The 25838-nt window shown below is 36.0% G+C and overlaps 4 protein-coding genes, 1 long non-coding RNA gene and 1 pseudogene across 6 annotated transcripts; 2 read left to right on the plus strand and 4 right to left on the minus strand.

The window, feature by feature from the left end:
• Positions 1-74: 74 nt before the first annotated feature.
• On the minus strand, positions 75-10590 carry LOC116291052 (uncharacterized). Of its 2 annotated transcripts, none has more exons than XM_031698183.2 (9): positions 10057-10590; positions 7768-7840; positions 7040-7117; positions 6301-6411; positions 5343-5399; positions 4236-4524; positions 3444-3512; positions 3000-3107; positions 75-1959 (listed from the first exon to the last, which is right to left on the minus strand). In XM_031698183.2, exons 2-9 carry the CDS (start codon positions 7828-7830, stop codon positions 1751-1753), a joined length of 984 nt encoding a protein of 327 aa, XP_031554043.2. In that variant the 5' UTR covers positions 7831-7840; positions 10057-10590; the 3' UTR covers positions 75-1750. The 2 variants fall into 2 exon arrangements, with proteins under 2 accessions (XP_031554043.2, XP_031554038.2); XM_031698178.2 differs by having other exon boundaries at positions 5343-5441.
• Positions 7968-9449, minus strand: LOC148911278 (uncharacterized). The gene has a single exon (XM_089030024.1). The coding sequence runs from the start codon at positions 8768-8770 to the stop codon at positions 8075-8077; it is 696 nt and encodes a 231-aa protein (XP_088886150.1). The 5' UTR covers positions 8771-9449; the 3' UTR covers positions 7968-8074.
• Positions 10591-11542: 952 nt separating the features above from the next.
• Positions 11543-16891, minus strand: LOC116291101 (DNA-binding protein SATB1). The gene is made up of 4 exons (XM_031698224.2): positions 16467-16891; positions 14976-15126; positions 14414-14513; positions 11543-13591 (listed from the first exon to the last, which is right to left on the minus strand). The coding sequence occupies exons 1-4, from the start codon at positions 16684-16686 to the stop codon at positions 13172-13174; spliced, it is 891 nt and encodes a 296-aa protein (XP_031554084.1). The 5' UTR covers positions 16687-16891; the 3' UTR covers positions 11543-13171.
• Positions 16892-18387: 1496 nt separating this feature from the next.
• LOC116291095 (uncharacterized) lies at positions 18388-18736 on the plus strand. The gene is made up of 2 exons (XR_004196553.1): positions 18388-18558; positions 18647-18736. It is a non-coding gene; the product is annotated as an uncharacterized LOC116291095 (long non-coding RNA).
• A 198-nt stretch (positions 18737-18934) lies between these two features.
• LOC116291033 (uncharacterized) lies at positions 18935-21782 on the minus strand (annotated as a pseudogene).
• Positions 21783-22554: 772 nt separating this feature from the next.
• LOC116291015 (uncharacterized) lies at positions 22555-24933 on the plus strand. The gene is made up of 2 exons (XM_089029330.1): positions 22555-23675; positions 24130-24933. Exons 1-2 carry the CDS (start codon positions 23329-23331, stop codon positions 24836-24838), a joined length of 1056 nt encoding a protein of 351 aa, XP_088885456.1. The 5' UTR covers positions 22555-23328; the 3' UTR covers positions 24839-24933.
• Positions 24934-25838: the final 905 nt, after the last annotated feature.

Here is a 25838-nt window from a genome sequence, read left to right on the forward strand (position 1 = left end):
AATCTCTCGGTGTATGTCTTTGCATAGTAGAGTGAAGATATTAGACTAACACACTTTAGTAGACCTTAATTCCATTGTTTTCTTTCGTGTTTATTTGACTATTACACGTTGACTAATAACTTTTATTTCATGGGTTAAATGCCTTCACTCTAACAATAATAAATAATAAAATGTCATTTGTAGGAAGACCTTTAAAGGTAATTATAGATTGTAGTTCTTTGTTAAACAAAATACAATTAAAATAGTTTGTAATGATATAAAGATGTCATAGGTATTTTTTGTAATCACAAAAAATATATAATAAAATGGGAAAAAAAAAACAACTTATGGACTTATGTGATTGTATGTATGATTTGACGCAGATAAATTCCAATCATACTCCCATGACATTTAAAATAACATTTTTGGGTTACTTGCGAGAACTGAAATAACGCGATTTATTTACACTATCCCTAATTACATATTTACATACTTTTATTGCATATAACTTATAAATTATGATTATTTTTTGAAGAAGAAAATTACTACTCTTCCTTCCAAATGGCAATTCCAGAGGATAAACCAAACAAACTCTTTTCAAACAATAATGATGAAAAGGTAAATCATACACCGTGAAAAGATGAAAAAACTTACTGACGTTTCGGACGCTAGTCCTTCGTCGGAGTAAAAGAGAAAGGAGTGTATATATGATAGAATAAGACAAAAGAAACCAATGAGAGCAAGGTAGGCAAAGAAACAAAAACAAACAATCAAAAGACAAAAGAAAAGGTTAGTTGAAAGTAAAGCGTTCATTAGCAATCTTAGTCCCAACGGGATTAATGAACGCTTTACTAACCTTTTCTTTTGTCTTTTGATCGTTTGTTTTTGTTTCCTTGCCTACCTTGCTCTCATTGGTTTCTTTTGTCTTATTCTATCATATATACACTCCTTTCTACCACTTCTTTCTCTTTTACTCCGACGAAGGACTAGCGTCCGAAACGTCAGTAAGTTTTTTCATCTTTTCACGGTGTATAATTTACCTTTTCATCATTACTGTTTCATTAGAAACACCGACGCAGCTCACACTAGTTCTTAGCTAGTTATATCTTTTCAAACAAGTTAATATTTTAAGACCACTGACATTGGTTCAAAAGTCATTTAGATTTTGTAAGTATTCAATTAAAAATTTGCAAGAAAATTAGAGGGTGGAGTCGCACTTGGCTCCTCATAAGAACCCTCAAAATAAGCTGATAAATAACTTATCCAAATCAAACTTCAAACGAAGAGAACCATACTACGACACGGCAACGCATGTACGATACGATGGCAAGAAACTAAAGAATGACGAAGGAAAAATTCAAGCACGCGGTACAATATCATCATAAGCCAATGTTTTAACATTAGGAAAAACACAACGAAGAAGACAAGCTAACGGCACGGCAACGGTGCATCGATGATACGACGGCAAGAATCCCGAAAATAACGAAGGAAAAATTCAAGCAGGCGGTACAATATTATCATAAGCCAATGTTTTAACATTAGGACAAACACAACGAAGAAGACAAGCTTACGGCACGGCAACGGTGCATCGATGATACGACGGCAAGAATCCCGAAAATAACGAAGGAAAAATTCAAGCAGGCGGTACAATATCATCATAAGCCAATGTTTTAACATTAGGACAAACACAACGAAGAAGACAAGCTTACGGCACGGCAACGGTGCATCGATGATACGATGGCAAGAATCCCGAAAATAACGAAGGAAAAATTCAAGCACGCGGTACAATATTATCATATGCCAATGTCTTAACATCAGGAGCTGAGTTTGTCATGTGTCTTGAGAATTTTAAATTCGCTGTACTGCTCGAGGGAGAATATGATAGAGGTGTCTTACGTGATGTAGAGAGAATAGGTGATGTATTCGGACGCTCGTCTCGCGGAGAAGGCTGTAACGTCATAGAGTAAGTCCTAAATCGACCTGTTTATGAATAAAAAGAAGAAATGTAAAGCAAATTCATTAAGAGGCGTTACAGCCATTCTCAATCACACGCGAAGCTTTCTGTCGCAACGGACAAGGTTTTGGTGGGCGTCAATCACAAGGCGTTTCTATAACATTGTCGGAAAAACACAAAGCTATAAAAGGGCACGTATTTATAGAATGTCATGGAAACGCCTTCATTGACGTCCACCAAAAGCTTCTTCGTCGCGACAGAAACAATCGCTAGAGGGTGCGTGTGATTGAGAATGGCTCAGTGTAACGCGTTGACCATTACAGTGATAAACTTGTGTCAGACGGGTTATGTTGGCTAGATTCCTACTAATCTATATTAGTAAAGCGCGCTCAAATTGAGTCTATACCGGTTTTTTTTAAACGTAACTCAAAACAAAAGTCATCCGATTCGAAATGTTATCGTTATAACCTCTTAATACAGCTCAATTTGGAGGACATAACAATAGGTTTCCAATTCTCATGAGATTGAAATTCTTTTGTTCTTTTCTCCAAATAGAGCTGCTTTGACGCCACATGCAAGGGGTCTCTTGTGAAGCTTTTCAAGCTGTCTCTTTTACCCTCCACAATTGGACACGAGATGAATTAACATGAATGAAATGTTCCACAATCGAGGAAACTTCTGGAATACCGTGGGGTTGTTATTTCAGCATCTTTGCGGGTTTTGTTTTGCCGTGCGATTCAAGAATTCCAGAGCGCCGCCGCATCGTAGAGTATTACATTATATTTGAATAGTGCAGTTTTCGTATGACTGTGAAAAGTGTACGGCACGAACACGGTCGTGACACAGCAGGGGATACGCCAGACCAATCACATTGCTCGAGAATTTACTCTCCATCCAATCAAATACCCGGAACACGGCGCGGACACGGTCACGCCAAGATCACGGTACTTTTAGACCAATCATATTGCGCGTGAAAAAAGTCAGCCAATTAAAATTCACGGTCATGGCACGTCACACTTACGGCACTGTCACAGTCATACGGAAACTGCTCTAGTCTTGGACTTACAGTCTTGTATTGAACCAGTGGACTTTGATGCAGGTCTGGTTAGCCTCTGTTTGGGAAGTTGCAGCTTGTTGCTTTTTCCTTGATTCTCAGGATTCTTTCCGTGCACAACTATGAAAATAAATATTTATATAAGAGATCCCGTCCTGTCTAATAAGTTGTTTTAGAGTAACAATATAATTTTAATTATTTTCTTCAAAGGAAAGTTCAGTGGCAACACTTCCCACAGGGTGCTCAAAACAGCTTGGGTGTAATGTATTCCCATCTTAAATCACGTGTCATTCTCTTGAGAATAAGATTCTTGTTTAAGTTGCATCAATGTTCATGGATCTTTTTATGCACAACTGTTAAGGAAAGCAATTATACTCTATGGAATGACTGCGCCATTTGTACATATCTTAAACTCTAATATGTGTTTGATGAGAACAGAGATGATGGATTATTTACCATAAGTAGATCCTGTTATTCCTGTACTCAAAACTGCATTGAGTGGAACATGTCGTTCTTTATTGCCATCTATAATCATAGAAAATATCATCATCATCATCAAGCATCATCAAAATCGTCAACACAATCAATGTTATCACCATTATTATCACCAAAACTACTATTTGTAATTTAAAACGTTCATGAGCTGGTTTGACTGTAACAGTCCCATCATCGCCTCCATCATCGATCCATTATGATCATCACCATCGTCATCATTTATCATTACAGTAAAAACCCGCATAAAAGAACAAGTGGGTTAAGAACACCCAGCCTGAATTTGGGCGTTTTAAGTACCATGTAAATAAGGACACAATCAGCCTGAAATATTAAAAAGTGTTCTTAAAAATAATAAGATCAATATTTATGCCTCCTCATCGGTACTCATGTATACGCTGATATCGAAGGAGGGGACGGTTAGATTACAGTGTTACCAGTAGCAGACTCCAAACCTACTGTTTTGACACAGTTATTATTATAGCAGTCAAGATTTTTTTTAATAACATTTTTGAACTTACACATTGATATTATCTACATGTATTGGTAGTCTATATAGTAATACTGTTATATATTTTAGAAACATTTATTTTAAGAACACCTTAAGAACACCTTCAGGCTGATTTTTCAGTAAACACCCGTCAAATAAGAACAAAATCAGTCTCAACTCCAAAAATGGGTGTTCTTTTATGCGGGTTTTTACTGTATTAAATAAAAAGACATCCACAATAAAAACATTAAAAAATTCATTTGTACCTGTATTAATAGAATTTAATATCAATTCTCTCTCCTTTGTCTTTTCTGCATCTCCTTCATCCTTACTCAGATCATCTGGTAAAGTTGATACAATTATAACCCCAGGGGGGAGGGACAGGTTGTCATCATCATCATCATTATCAATAATATTACTCAAATTATCATCAGAAAGATCGTCTGATATTTTGTCTGGAGAGCTTGACGTGTCCCAGGAGGACACAAATACTCCATCACTATCTTTAACAGCCGCCTTGGGAACAAAGGAGGGAGGTGGTAATGCTGGAGTGCCCTGGAAAAGAGTAGGTAAAAACTTTCAAAAATAATGTAAGTAAGGTCTGGATGGCTACTGTTTAGATCAAAGGTCAGAGACATGCTCGTGCCGTATCCTTAAAAGAAGGAATTTAAAAGAACAGGGCTAGGTTGTACGAAGCCTGGATAGTGCTATCCGGCAGATAATTCCTTATCCAGTGGATAAGTCAATGCTGTTATCCAATAAATTTACCCACTGGATAAGATTTATCTGTCAGATAGCGCTATCCAGGCTTCGTACAACCGGACCCAGAATAACTAAGCAACATGGTGATGGGAGCTCAGTAATCCTAAAAGATAAAGATGTTATTTACTGTCCTAAAGCTGGTCTGGATAGGAACAACTGTGCCTGAGGTCTTGAATATAATATATATTTTCTTTCATCAAAAATAAATTAATTGGATCTACCACACCATGATGGATGGAAAGCCTAACAGGTTTGATAAAGCTACCAACAAATTGGATTAGATTTTAGAAGTTGATTTTTGTGGAGGGATGAAAAACCCAAGAATCCTGAGAAAAAAACCCTCAAAGTACAGGAGGGAATCAACAAACAACTTACTCTACTCACATATAATGTCACTGAGCCTAGTGGGAATCAAACCTGAGTTACCTTGGTGAGAGAGTAGTACTCTTATTAATAAGCTACCCATGCTTTCCATTTTCTTTCAGTAATCGTCATCATCATACAATACATATCCAAGGACGGATCCGGCCAAAATTTTAGGGGGGGGGGGGGGGGGGGCTAATTGACCGTTTCTTCCATCAACACGGTGGAAAACAATTTTAAATACACACCTTTATAGCAAGGCCTATGACATATATCCATTGATGACGCTGTAAATTTGTAGAACACTGTACAACAATCAAGAGCAGGATTGTTAATAATTGGGCTTCCTATGAATATAATAATAACAATAATAATAATAATAATAATAATAATAATAATAATAGTCTTTATTACATTGATAAAATACATATCGTATGTAACATAAAAAATGATAGAAATGTAGAAATGTACAATAAAACCTACAATGAACATAAAGTCAATACAAATATAAATATACTGCTAAATTATAATTTCATAAATATTTCTATAGAGGGACCTTAAGATTCACAACTTGAGTGAGGAGGGAGATGGCGAATGTGTGCAAGGCATCATCCTTGCCATTGCTAGAATTTAAGTTGTTGCTTTTTCAAGTCCTAGCTAAGTAATGGTAATAAGGACAACGGCATGCCCATGAAAAACAGGTTTTGATAACGTGCTCGCATCTTCATCCATTCTCCCTATCCTCTCTCCTATGGATATAATAATGATAATAATAATAATAATTATCATTATTATTATTATGGCAAGTTTTATTTGTCTGTATATATCATGTTTACATTGACCAGCGGACTAAGGCTAGGCTGGTTAAGTTCATAATTTTTTACAATCCTTTCTTCAGCTTATGCATATTCATAGAACGTCTTGACTATATTGACGTTCTGGCTTAAAATCCATTTCTGGCATCGTTCTATAAGAAAGTTCACTTCCCTGTCTGTATTTGTAATTTTTCTTAGCTGTTCGTTTTCGTTCGTATTATTATTATTATTATTATTATTGATGTTATTACTATTATTATCATCATTATTATTATTATCACGTCTTCATTCTGTTTCTCTATCCTCTCTCCTATCATGGATCATAAGATCACTATTTCTAAAGGGAGGGTGTGAGTTTGAGGAATACTGAATAGCTTTGTGCAACTGTTACCTTAAAAAGATGAGTTCCTCTTTGCGTTGTGATATAAAACGGAAAACTATAATTCCTTCTTTTGCTTACAGAACATTTTGTATCCTTGGACAACTCCAACGATCCTCGGAACTGATCAAAGTACATATAAAACAAATGTTAGCATATAATATATACACATAGCATTGGACTCAAATTTCAAGTTTCCGTTTGTTGACTGGTTACATGTGGAAAGAGCATTGGTAGGGCAAGGGAGGGGTGAAGGAAGGAATGAAGAGAAGGCAGGGGTAATCTGAGAGATAGAAGTGTGAAGATGGTTTAGGAAGGAAGGAAAGTGGAGAGGAAAAAGAGCGGGAAATAAGAACGGGGTTGGGATGAGGGAAATCAAACTTGTAATAATATGGAGGGGTGGATACTACATTTTTTTTAAGGAATATTGATCGCATGTGCATGCCTCTGTACTATGATATAAACACACTGGGGGCTGTAGAGCATGAGAGAGAAGCGAGCCTAGAAAACAAGGCGTAGCTGAGTTTTTCTCTTGCTTTTCAAGCTCTTTACAGCTCCCAGAGTGTTTATATCACAGTACAGAGATATAAGCAGCCCTTTGATATTGCTTTTATAAAATATTTTTTAAGACTATTGCATGAGCAGGTCTCGTCCTCTGATATGAAAACAGTAGCCAGCCAATCAGCGCACAGGTCATATCTCAAATATTTTATAAAAGACTATAATAGTACAATGATTATTACACACTCACATTGTTTCTGTCTGTGATATTCTTATTGGCATAGAACAGCATCCATGAACCACGGATCACCACCCAATAGTCTTTCCACTGAATATTATCACAAAGATCATAATTAAACCATTATTTCATGGGAAGCTCAGTATTTTAATATCGTTGAAATAAATGTCACAGCTAATAACTGTTGATCACAATTCGTATCTGAGGTTTTTTAGTTTAAAAAAAATGCATTTTCTTAGGAGTCCAGGTCGTCCTCAATGCCATCTAAGGGTTTTGAAAAGGCATCATTTTCATTTTGTAGTAATCCATAATCCCCCCCCCCCCCCCCCCCCCCCCTCTCCTTTCCTTCTCATAGAGAAATCTTGAGATCCTCCTACCCCTGGAAATGTAATTTTTTTCTTTCTCTGACCCCCAACTCTCACACAGCATTCTTTGTCATGGATTCTGGATTACGCAGACTGACAATTATTTTATCACCAGTTATGTTAATAGCCTTTGCATAAACAATACTAAGCCACATTGGGCTTTTCTTCTTTTTTTGCTAATATCCTATAATCCATCAGGAATCATGTATACAGAAACTGAATACAAACATACAGCCAAAAAAAAAGTAACAACAACAGACCAATTTGAATAGCCCATAGTTTGGCTTTAATTTGAGGATTTCAGTTTTGGTAAATATTTTTTAATGTGAACTGAACCTTTTGGGGGGAAAAAAGTATAAGGGATTAACTGTTTACCTTTCCTTTTCCTTCTTTCTTTATTAAATACTCTTCATAATATTTCACAGGTAAATCTGTCATTATTCTAATTCTAAAAATTTAAATTAAAAAAATAAACATTCAATATTGTGTTGCCATAGCAACAAGGAGGGATATCATCAAAACAAGATACTTTTTTTTTAATAATACTTTATTCAAAAAAATGCAGATTACATATTTTGAAAAGGAAGACATTGAGGTTAGCCCTATATAAGTCCCCTAATTTAAAATAAATAAATAATTTTAAGAACTAATAATATATATATATATATATATATGTACAATACTAACTTCGAAAAATGTTCATGTGTTTCTTAAGTCTTGTTTTAAATTTATTTACGTTGGGTTCATCTGTATGATTTACTACGTTATTAGGAAGATCATTCCAAGATTTGATTATTCGCACAAAAAAAGAATATTTGTAACAATTTACTCTAGCAGATTTGGTCTGTATTTTAAATTGGTGATTAGCTCTCGTTTTCGTACTTTTACAAAGTTCAAAATAGTCACTGAAATCTAGACCGTTCATCTTGTGTACAATCTTATAGCACTCAACTAGAGAGAGGAATTCCCTTCTAAGTTGCAAAGAGTTCCATTTGAGTATCTTACATCTGTCTTCATATGCCATCTCTTGTCGTTTTTGACCAAGTGCGATGCGTGACGCTCTTCGTTGTATAGATTCAATTGCATGGATATCCTTTACTAGGTGTGGTGCCCAAACTGGGCATGCATATTCCAGAATGGGACGGGCCAGTGATTTATAGAGTATGGAAAAGATTTCCTTATTTCTACTACCCGTGGTACGTTTAACTAAACCAAGGACTTTATTTGCTTTATGTACAATTGCTTCTACATGTTTGGACCAACTTAGATCGCTCGACATTATAACTCCAAGGTCTTTGTAGTCATGTACGTTCTTTAATGCTGTGTCGGATATGTGATATTGTGTTCTATTCTTATCACCCTTATGAGTTATCCTCATGGCTTCACACTTTTTAGGGTTAAACTTGACTTGCCAATCCGCCGCCCAGTCTTCTAAAGAAGCAAGGTCCGACTGTAGAGCTGTTACATCCCCAACGTCGGTTAGTCGTCGATAGATCTTAGTATCATCAGCAAACAATTTGATGCTTGATGTGGCTACATTTGGAATGTCATTTACATATAACAGAAACAAGATCGGCCCCAGAATTGAACCTTGCGGGACACCCGATGTTACTGGAGACCAATCAGAAAAGGATCCACGTATTTGCACTCTTTGTTTTCTATTAGTTAGAAAATTCCTGAACCACAATAGTAATTGATCGTCAATGCCATACCTGTTAAGCTTGAAGAGTAGGCGTTCATGTGGAACGCTGTCAAACGCCTTTGACAGGTCTAAAAAGATAACATCTGTCGCTTTTGAGGTATTTCTTGATAAACACCAGTCATTATAGCTACTTAGAAGTTGGCCTACCGTTGATCTGCCTTTTAAGTATCCAAATTGATTTTGGTTTAATAGTTGATGTTCTGTCCAGAAGGCTATGACTCTTGATCGTACTATTTTCTCTGCCACTTTACAAATGATAGATGTCAACGAGATTTGACGGTAATTTTCCTTGTTGTGTTTTGGACCTTTTTTGTGGATTGGAGTTATATTTGCAATTTTACTTAGATAAGAGTTTGATGTTTTGATGCGTGTAATAAGCTTTATTCGTTTATGAACCTAACATTTGAATTACGAGTTTCAGTCATAGCTTTTCTCGTATATCGATATTATATATTATATAAAGTATAAAAATCAAGTTCAAAATAAACATTTGTATAATATAAATATCAAAATTCAGTTAGCTTTAGTTTACTTTACACCATGCCATTTTTTTCTTTCTTTTTCTTTTTTTTTTTTTTTTTTCAATGCAAAATTATGAAAAAATTTATTTTTGCATTGTAGAAGAAATCATGTTAAAAATTCGACAAAAAGAAAGCAGAGATTGAGATTTTGAATTTGTTTTGTCCATGCTATGGTAAGTACTATGGTCAATATGGACATTTTAATATTTAACTTGTTCTGCACAGATAGAAAACTTACAGCCCTGGAAGATAAATTAAGACATAAGAAGAAGAAAAGTCAAATGAATGAATATTATAACTAAGATAAATTTGAAATTTTAAACTAAAGAAATTACGGAGTAAAACATATCGTATCTTGCGCTATGAGAGCACACAAGTAAGCTTATAAAAATAGAAGTGTATGTGCACATTACCGTTTTCATTATAAAAATATAAGCTTACCTTTGAGAATTCAAATAAACTTCTCTCGCTGTAATGACAAACTTTTAGTTCTCTACAGATCTTCTTATTTTATGGCTGTTTTTTTGTCATTTTTGAAGTCGAAATTTGAAGTTTCGTCTCGGACGCCCAGTGCGTCGGTCCTCAGTTCTGTGGTAGTTTCATACGTTACCCAAAATAATACCACTTCGCTAACTCGGTTTTATAGAAGATTACTGAAGAATTCATAAATCGTTGGTGTATATAGAAGAGCCTTGTTAATGATAACTGTAGTTTTCGTTACTAAATACACTTGGAAGACTTAAACTTAGACGCGACGCAGAACCTGATCGCTTGTCGTTTTGGTGACTGTCAGACAGGACTTCGACAATCCCCTGACATCCCGCGAATTTTTTTGCAAAGATATAAGCTTAAGCTTACGTTTTTCGATAGACTACCTTCCTTCTCACATTTGAAAATAGAATTTTTTTGTACTGTAATCAGACTTAGTTTCAACGCCAAACGACATTCATTGAACGGATCTATGAATGGATTGAAGACTTGTATACACAATAACGGTATATGACGTATAGACACGCGGGACTTCCCGCAACAATCTCTCAAGCTCAGCACCCTTCGGGACTGTCCTCAAAATTTCTGACAAAATTTCTGACCACTTCCCAATCAGGTAACTTCCAAGTAATTACAATTGTTCTCTATGGAAATATGTGTTTCTTTGTAATTTCCATCTTAGCCTCACATCAAAATAGTCAGAGTTTTCAGAAGGCTCAGAATGAATTGCCCTATATTTCATTATGACGTCACTGCTTGTTTATGTGGGGTGATAGAAATGCCAAATCCAATAGAAAATTCAACAAAATTTGCTCCTAGCGAAACAGTTTAATCTAAAATGGCCTGGTTTTCAGATATAATATGTGTTAATATGTACTAAAAAATATTCTGAGCGTTTGCTGGCTAATTCTACTTCTCTTTGTGGATTAATACAGGTTTTATAGTCGGTTTTATAACAATTTTCGGTGAATTTGCGTTGATTTGACCCCCTCCAATGACCATGATCCTTTGCTCTTAAGCAATAGATTGTTTTGATGTGATGTCATCGAGAAATAGGGCAAGTGAAATTGGAATTTCCATTGGCAAACCACCAAAGACCCCCCCCCCCCCCCCCTCATCCCTCTACAAAACGAACAAAATTCTTTTGTCATCAATTTATTTATAGGAATATATCAATTTGAATATACAGTATACAGGAACAATTTTTCTGTTTTTCTATTTAAACAATACTCCATCTTACAGTTCCATTCAATGACCACGAATAATAGTTCCAAGTTGAGGCTGGAGTTGCCGCACACGATAAAATGTAGTTTTGCTATGAGTGGCAACTCCAACTTCAACATGAATATATTATTCCTGGTTACTTAATGGAGTTGTAAAATTGAATGTTTTATAGAAATTATTTATCATTTGTGTCTAGCTGAAAGGTACTCAAAAATCATCATTGAATAATTTATTTAAACTAATAATTCACATATAATTATGATATATTCTACAATTTTCTATAAAAAGCCAATATCCGTACATTATACTACTACTTAAAGTGCCTATCACCCTTCTGACAATATTCACAGTATTGATTCTACATGGGGTAAGATGTTGCGAATAATCCGAAAAAAAATTATAATTTGAGTTCAGCTTCTTGAAGTCATAAAGGTTTTTCCATGCCATATGCTAATGTTGTTATGTATGAGGAGTAATCATTTAATATACAAAACATTACTGGCACAGATAAATTTGATTTGAAATACGTCATTTTTTTCCCCATTGCTCTTATAGAAATTATTGCAACTTAGTTTTCCCATAGAAGCCGGTGTTTCGAATTACAAGGAACAACAAATAACTATAAATGCCTCCTCATACGTCACAGCATCAGCATCTGACATGGAAAAACCTTTATAACTTCAAGAAGCCATATTCAAACTTTTTTTCCCCAGGTTATTCAACATCTTACCTCATGTAGAATCAATACTGAGAATATTGTCAGATTGGTGATAGGCACTTTAATCTTTGATAATCATGACACAAAAACATATATATTAGTTTGTCTGTCTGTGTATCTGGTTCATCTATTCTATAAGGGGTAATGACTTCAAAACCAAATCCAGGGGGGCAATTTGGTGGCCAGTCAACTCCTTTGAAGTTAAAAAATGATATAAATAAAGGATAAGGTAAGACCTAATAAGGAAGCTATGTGATGCCCTTCTAGGTAACAGTCCCACAGTTTATTCTGGACTTAACATTTCAAAGCCTGTGTAGCCAGTCCATGTAAGGCTGAGGCTGGCCTAGCCTTCTACGCAGACATTCTTAGTGTCTGTTGCATGACAGACACTAAGAACGGTTGCATAGGAGGCTCGGGCTGGCCATGCAGGTTAAAATATAAGAAGTTACAATCAAAACTTTTTTTCTTGTTCACATGGGACACAGAGCATATATATATAATTATACTACACCAACTAATTCGGAGCTAGAAGGGGGCTCACAGGAAGCCTGTGACCAACCCATGAATCCACAACTACGTGAAGTGAAGGAAAGTATCTTAGGAAGAAAAATAGTTTTTTTCTGGCAAAGTATCTATCGATAAAGTAAAATTATAAAAAAGCTATACCTCTCAATAAACTGCTGTCTTGTTTTTGTTATGGGGAGGGTGGGACCAGGAACCAGCCTGTACCGCTCGGAACGAGTTACATGATTGGATTAAGAAACAATAGATTGGTCATCCAAACAATAGCGCTAAACCTAACCTTACAAAAGCGGTACTGTACTTAGGGAGCAATGAAAATCCAGCTTTCGAGCGGTACTGGATTACTCAGGACCAGAGCAGGGGAGAGGGAGAGTGATGCCCAACTGACAAATATGAACAAATACACCTATATAACTATCCCTACATAATATCCTTGTTTAGATTATAGATATATATATTTCAGTTCCCAGCTCTAAAAAATCTATTCCCTAATAGTAAATAATTAATTAAAATAAAAATATTTGCATTTCCAAAACATATACATGTGTTCATCTCTGATATCTTTTATATTAAATACAACTAAATCTACGGGGTCTTGTGATTTTAGCTCGTGGTTACTGTGGCTACAGCCATAGATGGTCTAGCTAAATCCTCCATCAAGCTTTCCCTTCTCCAGCGAGCTCGTTCATTTTTAAACCAAGTATTTACATGTCTCAGACTGACTGCTTCGCGTGTTTTTCGAAACTCTGAGTTGTTTAGAATTTCTGTGAATCTTTCAAGGTCACTCATGTTTGGTTTAGGATCGTTTTCGTACCAGGATCGAAGCATCGGAATTTCATGTGATGGGTTGAAGACAATTTTTTTACCCCTTTGCGTCGATATCTCTGGTTTTTTAGGTGTTAATGAGTCTGGATCATCCTCATCTGCAAGATTAGAGCGCTCGTACCATGCACCAAAGTGTTTTATTTTATCGTTAGAGAGACGACATGGGTACTGATCACGAGAAATCTGTGAAAGCATACCCTACAAAAATAATCATTACATATGATTATACTCTAGGTCACTCTGGAAGGGTACAATATTTGATGCAAAATTTACTTATGTTACGTAGAGCATAGCTGAGACTCAGTATGAAGTGGTTTAACACTAAAGACCTTATGCATAAGGATATATGGCAAGATCAGTGCGGCATGGCTAGGATGACAAGGCAGGCATGTTTTGAAAATGTCTTTTCATGAGTGCAGCATAATCCTTGTGTAACAAGGACAGCAATGTCCAAGATGATTGTGCATGCAAAAAAACCCATTTTGAAAATGCATGTTAATAATTTGGGTGTCCCATCCTCAATGTTTGTCGATGTGTAAGGTTTCTACTTATGGCAGAAGGAAAACTACAAAACTTAGAAAAAATCTTTGAAGCACTGAAGATAACCAACAAACAACTCTCCCATTATTCTATAAAATTCTACTCACAAGTCTGAGGTTCAAACCTATGACAACAGAAGTATGTAATAGGCAACACATTAGGATTTCAAACCATGCTCTGTGAACTATGCATGCTTTTTGGGTAGAACAGGTGACGTAGTGGTGAGAGCACTCCTGCTGTGCTTGATGTCATATGTGAGTAGAGTTGTTTGTTGGATATCTCTTGTGCTTCAAGGGTTTTTCTCCGGGTTCTCTGATTCCCTCCCTTCAAAAAAATCAATTTCTAAATTCCAATTTCATTATGAAACAAGAGCCACAAGTGCTACCCTCTAAAAACGAAGACGGTGTTTTTAAAAATTTCATATATAACAGATAGATACTATATTTTCTATAATTAGACATTAATAAATATATATAATACCTGTGAAAAAGGACACTGCATTCTTTCTAAATGGGTTTGGCTGTAATGTTCCAATAATTTCTTAATAGTGTTTCGAACTTTGTCGTCACTCCAGTCTCTCCTGTTAAAAAAATACAAATTTACAAAACACATGAGTAAAATAAAGTTTACAATTGTGCATTTTAAGTAAGAAAAACTGTAGAACCTGGAGAAAAATTCTATTCAGACTTTGAAGCTCTAACTCCACTCACATGATATTGAGTCTGCAAAATTTCAAACCTATGCATGAATAACAAGGTGGCGAAAGGCTTTCAGTAAAGCCTACATTATAGGATAGGGAGGTTGCACTCCCCCCCCTCCACCCCCAAATTTTCAATTAATGTCAAAAAATATACATAATAAACTAACCAACCCATGGTCACATACACTTAACCTTCCATCCCAAATTCCATTCCCTTTCCCTCTAATTTTCGAATCCTTCCTAAAAGTGCTGCTGGGCAAAACCAGACTATTTAGCAGCCTTGACTATCAGGTAACAATATACTATATGTTAGACATGTATATAATCAATATATATACTTACTCATGGCAAAGGTGGACGTGGATACTCATCTGGGAATGTGGAAGTTGCAGCATTTCACCAAATGCATCCAACAAACTGATGTCAAGATCGCCATCAGTTGTAAAATCCAATAAGGAATGGGGTTTCCAGTTATCTCGGATTTGAATAAATACTAGAAGAAAAGTCAATTATGAGTTTTAGGGGTATATTCCAGCAGTAAGGCCATCATTATAAGTTAGCTTTTAGTACAGCCACACCCCTGTCCCCTGTCCCATCTTCAACCAAGCCCTCGAACCCCTCCCCCTCCCCTTCCCCCCATTACCAAAATATTTAAGTATCTCTTTTCTCCTTGTATCTTAAGAGGAATTCAGGAGTTTTGTACCCCTTAATAGCATGCAAACAATCATCATCATGACAACTAAGTAGGCTTCCATGGATGAATTGGTAGATACTCATGACGTTTTGAAAGTTCTCAAATTGGACTCCTATAAAGGCTCGTCTAAATTTGAAAAAAACTTTCAAAACATCCGTTATACCTATCAGTTCTAAAAGTCTTCCTTTTCTTATGCTGTCATAGCTAGATGCATGAAATAGCAGATGTTTCTTCTCCACAAAGAATGCAAAGGAGGCTAAAATCTCACAGGACAGAAGAATATTTACAATTTTGGAAAGAGCATTTTAAAATTAGTAAAATTATGAAGATTGAAGGAAATCAGTTCAAAACTTACGAAGATATGAAATTTTTGGAAATAGAAATCTCGTCGGAAAACATTTGTTGCAGATACCCCTTCTTAATTTTACATACCACTTCCCCTCTTATAGCCCCTATTCCTTGCCAAAAATTCTAATTATAAAATCAAGTTTGGTTCTTTATATTTCACAGGGAAAACGTGAAATAAAATCCATGTTGTATACTTTAATTGTATTTTAAAAACCACCATTTTTTTATTTACGAAAAAGTCACTAAACATAATAACCTTAAACTAAAAAACTAAGCTTATAAAATAGCAAGTTTATATTTGATGTCACCCAAAGTTTTTTAGCCAGGTTTTATTTTCAAATCAAATCACAGCCATGCAAAAAGAAAGAAAGACTAAATAAAGAGGTATTTTGCTCCATTATGAGCACATGTAGATTTTAAATTTTCAAACGTCAAAAAGGATTCATTGGACGGCCATGTTGAATGGTTCTTTGTTGTAATTATCAAACTTGCGATTCTCGCGATTTTCTTAACTTTTAGACGTCCGAAAAAATGACTTTTTTAAAAGATAAAGACACATTATTTCATTAAGAACTAAATAAAAGTGAGCAAAGCGTGATTTGCGTTGCACAGTCTTTCGACAGCGAACAGATCGAGTAAGAATTTTTGATATCAATAATCACGCGCAGCGATTCTAATACTATCGAATAAAGATCTTCTATAGATTCTCACAACCTAACCATCGCATTATCAATAAAAAGACATCTAAAATTTCCTCCAAAACCTCCGTGAATTGATACTATCTTTTATACCTTTAGCATTGTCAGCTTTTAGGATGATTTTCCCCTCGATTTCTCCTTTCTGGAACATGTCGCTCAATACATCTGCCGCGATGGAAGACAAAGGGATATTTGGGAGAAGATCGATTCCGCTCCCGCGGATAATATTCTGATTTTCAGTGCCATCTTCGTTGATGACGGGATAGTGGACATAACACTTAAATCGCACCGTACTATCAAAGTTTTCTTCCATTTTCAGACTTTTCTAAACAGAACTCCGATAGCGCCCAACACAGTCTCTAATACCACTTTTGTTAGCGTCAAATATGGCGACCATTCTATGTTATGAGCATGTGATTAGAGATTATTTTGATCCACCAATGGATAATCGAGTTAGACCACAATTGACCAATGACGATTGAAAATGATTATTAACAGCTGTCATCCAGAGATCATTACGATTATCTCAAGCCAATACAAAAGATCAGGCGTTCCTTATTCTTCGGTTCTTTCATGAGAATGCCATTTTCATATTTGAGCCACGTGTTGAAAAAATTAGCCTTGGAGTGCCATTAATAATTTTTTGAGGATATTCTTTTTAAGATAACAGACAATTAATGAATGGAAATAATCATTTTGACCTCTAAGATCTATCTATTAAAAATAATATGTATGGCTTATCAAAAATAATACCTAATTATATGTACATATACATATATTTTAAAGTTTATTTTATTTTATCCGTTTCACAAAGAAAAACACAGGGAGCCCAAACAAATGTTTACATAAATGTTTTACTCAATTCTTAATTCAGTATTTGTTTGTATACATTTCTTATCTTCTCTATTTATCTTTCAGTTTTGTATGACACGGCTCTCAGGAAGAGCATTTATTAGATAGATGATATGATTCCGTGTGTAAATAATGTTTATTATTATCATCATCATCATCATCATCATTATTATTATTATTATTATTATTATTATTATTATTATTATTATTATTATTATTATTACCAAGGAGTCGAGTGTCGGCCTATTAGGGATATATGAAACGAAATTTGTCTAGTTTTAGGACTGACAATATTGGATTTCAAGCACCGGGACTGGGATTTAGCCATAACAGATGGGAAACAAAATCACGAAAATGTGAAAGAGATTCAATTACTCCGATTCACCAGATCAGTTTCACAGCGGACCTATTCGCCTCCGGGCATGCGCAGTCTTGATGTAACAGCATGCGGACTGGGATTTTGCGAATTTTTTGGGCTGGGAAATGGGATTATACCCCTTCTGGTCCAATTCGTTGTTTTGGACGACAGCTATGTCTAAGGTCAATTTTGCCGTGTAAGGACACGATTTCATTGGCTTGATCTATACAGCGCGAATTACCTTACCCTTTTCGCGTGCATTTCAATGATCCATCCATTCATCCATCCATCCATCCGTCTGTCCGTCCATCCATCCATCCGTCTATCCGTCCGTCCGTCCGTCCGTCCGTCCGTCCGTCCGTCCATCCATCCCGTCTCATCCCATCTCATCCATCCATCCATCCATCCATCCATCCATCCATCCATCCATCCATCCATCCATCCATCCGTCCGTCCGTCCGGATCCATTTCCGAGAAATAAGGGTGTGGTGTGATCATGATACAATAATATTAAATGCAGATTGTGATTGGCTGGCTCGTGCAGTGGTTATCATTATAGATTCGGGGAGTTCCCCCAACACTAGGTCAAATATAATACGATTATGTACTTGAAAATGAAAACTTGCATATTGAAATTGTGAAGTCGAATTTTGACGGAGTTGGTACGGATATCGAATAATATGTGGCTAGTTCAAAATACACGCACGAAGATCAAAAAGAGAACTAGTCAATGCAAATACAAGAACATGGATAGCGAATACTTCAAGTTCAATGTAAAATGCAATAACATCAACTTTATGTGGCTACCGAGTCATATCCGGATCCGGTGCACGTGATATAAAGGTCACGTGACATCACGTTCGGGTTTAGTATAAGTGAATATTTGAACTCGTGCGAGTCGAGTTTGCAGGACTCAATATTGTTGTTTATTATCAGTATTTCTTTATATCCATACGGATGGATTCGTACAGTCTGGTAGGTTTAATTTGTAATTTCTTTCGTCCTTTCTTTTTTTTTTGTTTACTTTGCGCAATGTGTAATAATTTGTATTTAATTTATTCAGAAAACCGACTACTATTTCGTCTACAACTAAAAGATTACTTCTACTGCTGTAACAGGATAAACCCTTGAGTGAATAAATAGTTGAGTTTAAGACTGTACAAGATTTATTGGTACACCTAATGTGATTGGAGTCACACTTTACATTTGAAAACATTGGACAATAGTCTCCCCCACAGCCGCTTTCAGTGTCGTCACGCAACGCTTTCTCCCCTGAGTAGTTGAGAAAGCGTTGCGTGACGACACTGAAAGCGGCTGTGGGGGAGACTAATTGGACACGGAATACATTAATTTGAATGTCGAACAAAAAGATGAAAGTGGAATGCAAACTTGAACTCAAAATCGGAAATGTTGAATTTTACCCCTATTACAATCTGCGAATATCCTTTATGATACTGTAAACCGAGATCAATATGTAAATATTCTACCCCCGAAACCACCATTTTCATCGCACCAATTATGACTACATCATTTGTATCTTTCTTATTTTTGCCGGTCTTTTTTTCGCTCAGACCTTGGGCACATAGCCACAGGTACTTTCCGCCTCATAGCCCAAGCTTGGTTCCTGGGGTGTCATGTTATAAGGAAATGTATGGGGATTATTCAAACATTTCAATAATCATTGAAACGCGAAATGAAGCCTCGAAATTTTACTTGATCATTGAGGAATAGCACTTCTTTCGCTCTGTGTGGTTATTTTTTGAATTTAGCCCGTCTTAAGGATTTTTCCCCCACCAGCGAAGAATCCCTATACATTTCCTTATAACATGACACCACAGAAACCATAACTTAAACTTTTGAGATAAGGTGGCCACGTGACCTTGATGATCCTCATTTACATTCAGTCTTACTGTTGTGAATTTTTGAAAAAATGACATATGATCATATAACTGTCATGTGGCCCGCAACGACCAGAGGGAATAGGTTGCTATCAATAGACGTCACTTCCGCTAACAGCCGCATTTTTAATGGTTAGTAGAATCCTGTAGAATCTTGGAGGTCGTTTTGTTCTCTTGTTTTCTGGTTTCATGTCGTAGCAATAGTCAAATACAATAGTTTGAGGACTTATTTTGACGTGTTTTGACTCAACATCCGCTAGTTGCCCCTCAGTCAACCGCTTGTTTGCCCCCCAGTCAACTCCAAAAAAGTCACGTGATTGATAGTAAGCAATAAAGAGAATTTATTTGACACATGGTATAAACAATGACACTTATATGTTTCTATCATTTATGTTTTTCTGGTGTTTTCTCCATTCTGGAAGTCAAATAAAGCAAATATGTCTAATTAATAAAAAGTAGTCACATTACGTTGTCTAAAATTATTAGTTTTAAGTTTGCGGGGGTTATCATCACTTGAAGTTCCCTTTCTAATAATTTTTTTTCTTCCTCCTCCAAGACATGATTCGAGTTCCAAAAACCTCGGGTCATGTAGTCCCGACATGGATTTTTCTCGAGACAATTTGATCATTTCAGGGAAAGATGGTTTCCTTGACAACAGCCTTCCTCTACGATGACGACTGCGCTAACCATCACGTGATTGAGGCAACGGTGGCAACGTCTTGCTCGTACCATCCATTTTTTCCTTCACCTTTTTGCCTTTTCCTTCCTTTCGTTTTTCCAATTGCATTTGTTGTGTAAAAAATGTTGGATTTTGTTGACGGGGAGCATCGTGAGTGCGTCTGTTTTGTAAAGAAAGTCTTATCAACGCCATTGCCTTTTCCCAAGATTCTTTCCCTGTTCGTTGTGGTTTGAAATCACCAGAATTTTGACTCCTTTCCAAGTCTAAATTACTCCTCTTTGTGGTCATTGTACAAGGTCTTTCTCTACTAAAACTATTTTTCAAATTCATAGATTGAATCTGAGGCAGAACACTATAATTTCGCGCCAAATCTGTAGAAATAGTCTTTGGTCTTTCCTCCGATGCTGCAACTTGCTTACAGGCAAAATCTATCTGTCTATAAGTCAGGTATTTATCTTGTCTTGTTTGGTGTTTCTTGATGAAAACGAGTTGCGAATCAAGTGCCCTTTCTTCATGAGCATTATCCTTTAATATGGCATCTCCTATTTTATTTCTCAGCCTCATCTCGCCTGTTTTGCTGATTCGAATCAAAGGCTGTCGAGAGGGATGCGCATTCATGATGGAAAATGCTTGACCGAACCTTGCAATTGAAGATGCTTTTACCAAATATGGTTTTTTTAAATATTATTCAAAGAGTTATATATATTTCAATTAATGAGCAACGTTTGCGTCATGGGTAATACTGTTGTCTCAAATGATTTTTTTTAAAAGGAAGGATATAAAAATTCCAACACCTGAAATGAAAGCGGATACGTTTTCTAACTCGTTTCTAGTCAGTTTTCTGTATCCGCCGAGAAGTTTGCTGTAAAAAGTGGCCAAAATATGCTCACCAAATTCGTACCATACCAACCAGTCCTTTTGTTGGAATCCTATCAAGAATGTCTTTATATCTAGATTTACACTCAGCTGTTGAAATGACTTCTCATCCAACAGAAGTATACTAGTCAGCCTTTGTTTCTTGATGTTAAACTTGGTATCTATCACTTTCAGTTCTCGATCTATTTACACCGTCTTTCCTTGTGATATACGTTACTTATCATACGTGCTCGGCCGGACCTCTCAGCAGACCAATATTGCCCAACATCAGACGATCAGTTGAAAAGACTGAAAAGCTCTGTTCACATCGGTTTTACTATTGCATGCGTGTTCGTAATCTTTTACCCCAGAAAGGTTTTCCAATAGCTCTTTTTATATTCAAACTCTTTGTACCCTCAGTGAAGTAAGCCAAAGTCGGTATACACTTTCAAAAATGAACAACCTTCAATACAGTGACATCAGGAATTCCTTACCATTTGCCGTGCTTCAAACATAAATCGAGAAAAACATTAAACACTAAGTAAACACTGACTCATTACGAAACGATTCATGCAGTACATCAGTTCTTGGGCCAGTAAGATAGGGAGGGGAAATTTGCATATGAAAAGGTGATCTTGTCTCTTGAGAGCTACAGTAAATGGCAAAAAGGGTCAAGAATGGGGCATTATATCTTTGGTAGTTTTAGTGTATGAAGTGGTTATGTTAGAGAAGCTAAATAGTCTTAGAAAGTGAAGGAAATAAAAGACTGAAAAAGCAGAAGTACAAGTACAAGTAGAAGAAGAAGAGAGCAGAAGCATTGAACGAGGAAGAGAAGAGCGAGAGAAATATTTCGGAAGAATGCAAACCGTAGTTTCAATAACTTTGTTAAAAGCCGAGTACGAAACTGAGAAAGCAGGAAGAGGGAAAGAAAAAAAGAGGAAATGGGGATAGAAGATAATGAAGAAAGCCAGGGAGAAAACATTTGTAAAGGGAAAAAATCACAAAATTGGAAGAAAATTGGAAGAAGAAAGAAAAAAGAAAGAAAGAGGAGGAGGAAGAGAAAAAGACTGATGATGATGACGATGACAAAGGTAAAAATGATAATGACTGATGAACTTTGCAAAAAGGCATGGCAAGGCAAAACACGACCTACGTGACAATGATTGCAGGATGATGATGAAAAACTGAAGTAGAGGAAAACCTGGAACTTGAATCGACAGAACTCATATCCTTGACATGATCATAAAAATTTTGACAATGTGAACAAATAAGAATATTGAGTTGTTATCAATACTTTCAGCAAAATATTCACTTAACAGTGACGTTTTTATTCTAAACTAATCCTTCTCCAGACATTAAACAAATTGATTATTTTAAACCCATTAAGGTGTTTTCTCTTGGGACGGTAGAGTACTATTAAGTAAAGTTAACAAAAAAGATGAGATTAAGAACCAAAGAAATAAAATTCATAAAGGTTTACACTGCCATGTTTGTTTATTTAGACGTCGTAAAGAACAATAGTCTAGAGTGTTGCACACATCTCATGAAACTGGGTCTCTGCCAGAGACTATATCATAAGATCAAATCCCTGGTATCAATTTTCATGTACGTATGAAGTTTAGTTTTCGGTACAGAACAACTAAACCGGGTCAACTTCGTGTTGAGCCATCGATTTAGTTCATTAGTTCATCCTTTGTGCATGAGTGAGTGAGGCATTAACACTGGCAAGGATCGCAAACACCTGCTTTGCCATTAATTGGAAAGATCATTAACATCGTCTGATGAGGGACTTGAAACTAAGCGTACAAGGGACAGAAGAAGGTTACAAAGTGTTTGAATACAGGACACGACGTGAAAGTAGCATCACCACTGGAATACCAAGACCAAAAGCCTTTTATTGCCTAAAAACTTGAATGATTAACTCTTGCAATGATTGTTTTTAATGGAACGTTTCTAGTGCTGAAATCAAAGATGTTATACTGGGCGAATAGGTTGAACTAAGTAAATATCTTACAATACTTTGCTGTGTTCAAATTTTTGAGTCCACAGATGTTTTGAACATTTAACATGTGTAACGTTTATCACGACATTTGTTGACATAGTATTCAAGACAGACATGGAAAGAATTCTAATGAACTCGTGACTCAGTTCTTGTCAGTGGTCCAACAAGTCTTCCAATATCTTAGTAACTCACAGAAGAGTTGCAGCAGCGATCGTTATTCGTCCCTCGACGAGACAGATTTTATCCATCCCAAAAAATCATCAATTTGAAATATGTTCAAGGTTAATCGAATTTAAAACAACAGCGAAAAGATGGATGTGGACTATGATTCTGCGAGGAAGAGAATAAACGAAAGATTGAATCAGGAGTTGACAAGGATCAGAAACTTACCCAAGAAAAGTAAGATTAAAATCTGCAATAAGCATGGACTAAAACACGCACATCATATGAACACTGGTTTATTGAAAAGCCTAGAAGTAGATCTTTCTATAATACAACGCGAGGAGAGAAGAGTCACCAACGAATTGCAGAAAAGGAGGAACACTTTTGCCGAAAATACACAAAAGAGTTTTCCTCGACTTTTGCCAATTCCAGGACAAGAATATGATCGACGTAAGAAAGATAAAAAGGAGTTCTCGAATCAACGTTCTCCCCAAAGGTATGGGTGCAATTTTACTGAAGACATTAAACTTCTAATAGATGAGAATTGTAAAAGTATCAAATATACTGAATCACAGAGTCGGAATGGTGGAAAAATCTGCAAAAAGACATATGTTTATCAAATTATTGCTTGTTTGTTTAACTTATAGTTTATCATTACTTTAGTTTTCTGGTTTGTTGTTAATGTTGCTTTTGCCTTAATAAGATTTGTTGTCTTTGTCTTTGTTTTCGTTTGCGCCGTTGTGTGTTTAATTGTACTATGGCATGCATTCGTTTTATTCTAGTGTTTTCTTTTGACTTCTGTTAATGACATTCTGTCATGATTCTAGTTCGTACATATTTAACCTTTTTACTATCTTTATCAAGATTTTTCTGCCAGAGTAGTTTTTACCAACTCTTCGTTTTTGTTAATCTTTGGAGATAACGTTAATGATTTTTCACTTTTTCTTAAGGTTTCATGCATCATGGACCAAACCAGAAATACCAGATTACTTCAGTAGATTAGAACATCTAGAAAATCAACATCGCAAGGCATTCTTAATGGCCATCACCGAGCAAAGCAAACGAACAACCAAAAAAATCATCGAACAAAATATCAAGAAAATGGAAACGCCTAGTTCCATGAGTTGTGAACCAGATAACGAGCACCTTGTCACAAGGTTGAACAAACGAATTGACTTAAGGAAAAGCTGCTTTCCTTCTTTACTTGGTGCAGAAAATTCTTCACTTCTGGGGACAATTTCAAAGAACAAACGAACGCATCCAAAGGCGGATACGTATTATAAAGGGACAACGTTTTTTATGCCTGAAACAAGTAATGATCAAAGTTTGGCCAAGAAGGATAGGAAAGAAAAAGAAAAAAATGGTCTTGATAAAAAAAAATCAAATTTCAAAAGTTTAAGGCAAAATGGAATGAAGGCCAAATTTCTGCCTAAGATTGAGGTTTCGGATTTTGCTGAAAATTCTAAGAAATTGAAAACAATTATTGAACGTAAAGGCGTTGGACATAACGGGAATGGTGTTTCGGGACGTTTGGATCAAAATGGACTAAAATTTAATCAAACTGTACTAAAAGTGACGAAAAAGATAAACTCAGAAATAAAACTTGATGGCATGTTGAAGATGAGGAAAGAAAGCTCTGTGTTTGCTAAACATTGGTGAGTTGATGTAAAAAAATATCACGATATTTGTACTATTGAAAGAGAAGTACAAGTTGTAAATTATGATCACCAAAATATATGCAAATATGTACATAATTTGTCTGAAATTAAAACTATTTTATTATTATTATTATTATTATTATTATTATTATTATTATTATTATCTTTGATGTGTGGAATATCCCTTCTCTTCTCTTCTCTTCTGTTTTCTTCTGTTCTGTTCTGTTCTGTTCTGTTCTGTTCTGTTCTGTTCTGTTCTGTTCTGTTCTGTTCTGTTCTGTTCTGTTCTGTTCTGTTCTGTTCTGTTCTGTTCTGTTCTGTTCTGTTCTGTTCTCGAATCAGGAACAGTACAGCTGAGGTGGCATGTGGTAAGGGAAGGGGATTAAGGAATATCTATCTAGCTGCTCATTACTACAGTAATGGCTGAGCCGCTACATATCGACTCCTTAATAGCAACCATAAATCCCTTAATTGCAACACTGAAGCATCCAACTTATTTTAATTCCGACCGTTTCTGACACTATTAATTCTACACAGCTCTCAAGAATGCAAAACAATTAGCTTCCATCGAAGGATAGAAGCGGCCCAGATCTAGACTTTTTGTTCAAGCCACAAAATGCGCCGATGAAGCATAAATAGTATCACCATTTCTGCAATGTTTTCAATAAGTCTATAAACATTGGGCAGAGCGAAATAAAGTTGGTTACACATTGTTATATTCGTCTCCTTTATCTTCGTATAATCCATCTTATAGTGCAGGCCGCAAGCGGCCCTGGCATAATCTGTGATTATACTTCAGAACAGTCGCCTCATATAAATGTGTAACCAACTTGTTAAATTGCAATTAAATCTGTGAGTCGAGGTAGCCCTGCCCTAACAAGAGAAGCCCAGAGGTTGTCTCAGGGTTAGATCTGTACCTAAGTTAGCCAAATTTGCATAGGCATGCTTATATCTGGTCTAGACTGATGAATCTCAGAATTTGGCTAACTTACGTACAGATC

This window comes from Actinia tenebrosa, unplaced genomic scaffold (assembly GCF_029948245.1).
Source record: "Actinia tenebrosa isolate PJP-AT-01 unplaced genomic scaffold, QUT_ActTen_1.0 PGA_scaffold14__42_contigs__length_11649687, whole genome shotgun sequence".
Classification (NCBI taxonomy): Eukaryota; Metazoa; Cnidaria; class Anthozoa; order Actiniaria; family Actiniidae; genus Actinia; species Actinia tenebrosa.

What these genes read in the sequence shown, in the direction of transcription:
- LOC116291052 (XM_031698178.2), bottom strand. Translation starts at nt 7,830, where the DNA reads ATGACAGATTTACCTGTGAAATATTATGAAGAGTATTTAATAAAGAAA. An exon ending in TCATAGGCCTTGCTATAAAG is followed by an intron (nt 4,525 to 5,342) that starts GTGTGTATTTAA and finishes ACTCTTTTCCAG; the next exon opens with GGCACTCCAGCATTACCACC. An exon ending in CACTGGTTCAATACAAGACT is followed by an intron (nt 1,960 to 2,999) that starts GTAAGTCCAAGA and finishes ATTCATAAACAG; the next exon opens with GTCGATTTAGGACTTACTCT.
- LOC116291101 (XM_031698224.2), bottom strand. Translation starts at nt 16,686, where the DNA reads ATGGAAGAAAACTTTGATAGTACGGTGCGATTTAAGTGTTATGTCCAC. An exon ending in AAAAGCTGACAATGCTAAAG is followed by an intron (nt 15,127 to 16,466) that starts GTATAAAAGATA and finishes CTTTTCTTCTAG; the next exon opens with TATTTATTCAAATCCGAGAT. An exon ending in CACGTCCACCTTTGCCATGA is followed by an intron (nt 14,514 to 14,975) that starts GTAAGTATATAT and finishes TTTTTTTAACAG; the next exon opens with GAGAGACTGGAGTGACGACA.
- LOC116291015 (XM_089029330.1), top strand. Translation starts at nt 23,329, where the DNA reads ATGGATGTGGACTATGATTCTGCGAGGAAGAGAATAAACGAAAGATTG. An exon ending in AATCAACGTTCTCCCCAAAG is followed by an intron (nt 23,676 to 24,129) that starts GTATGGGTGCAA and finishes CTTTTTCTTAAG; the next exon opens with GTTTCATGCATCATGGACCA.
- LOC148911278 (XM_089030024.1), bottom strand. Translation starts at nt 8,770, where the DNA reads ATGAGGATAACTCATAAGGGTGATAAGAATAGAACACAATATCACATA.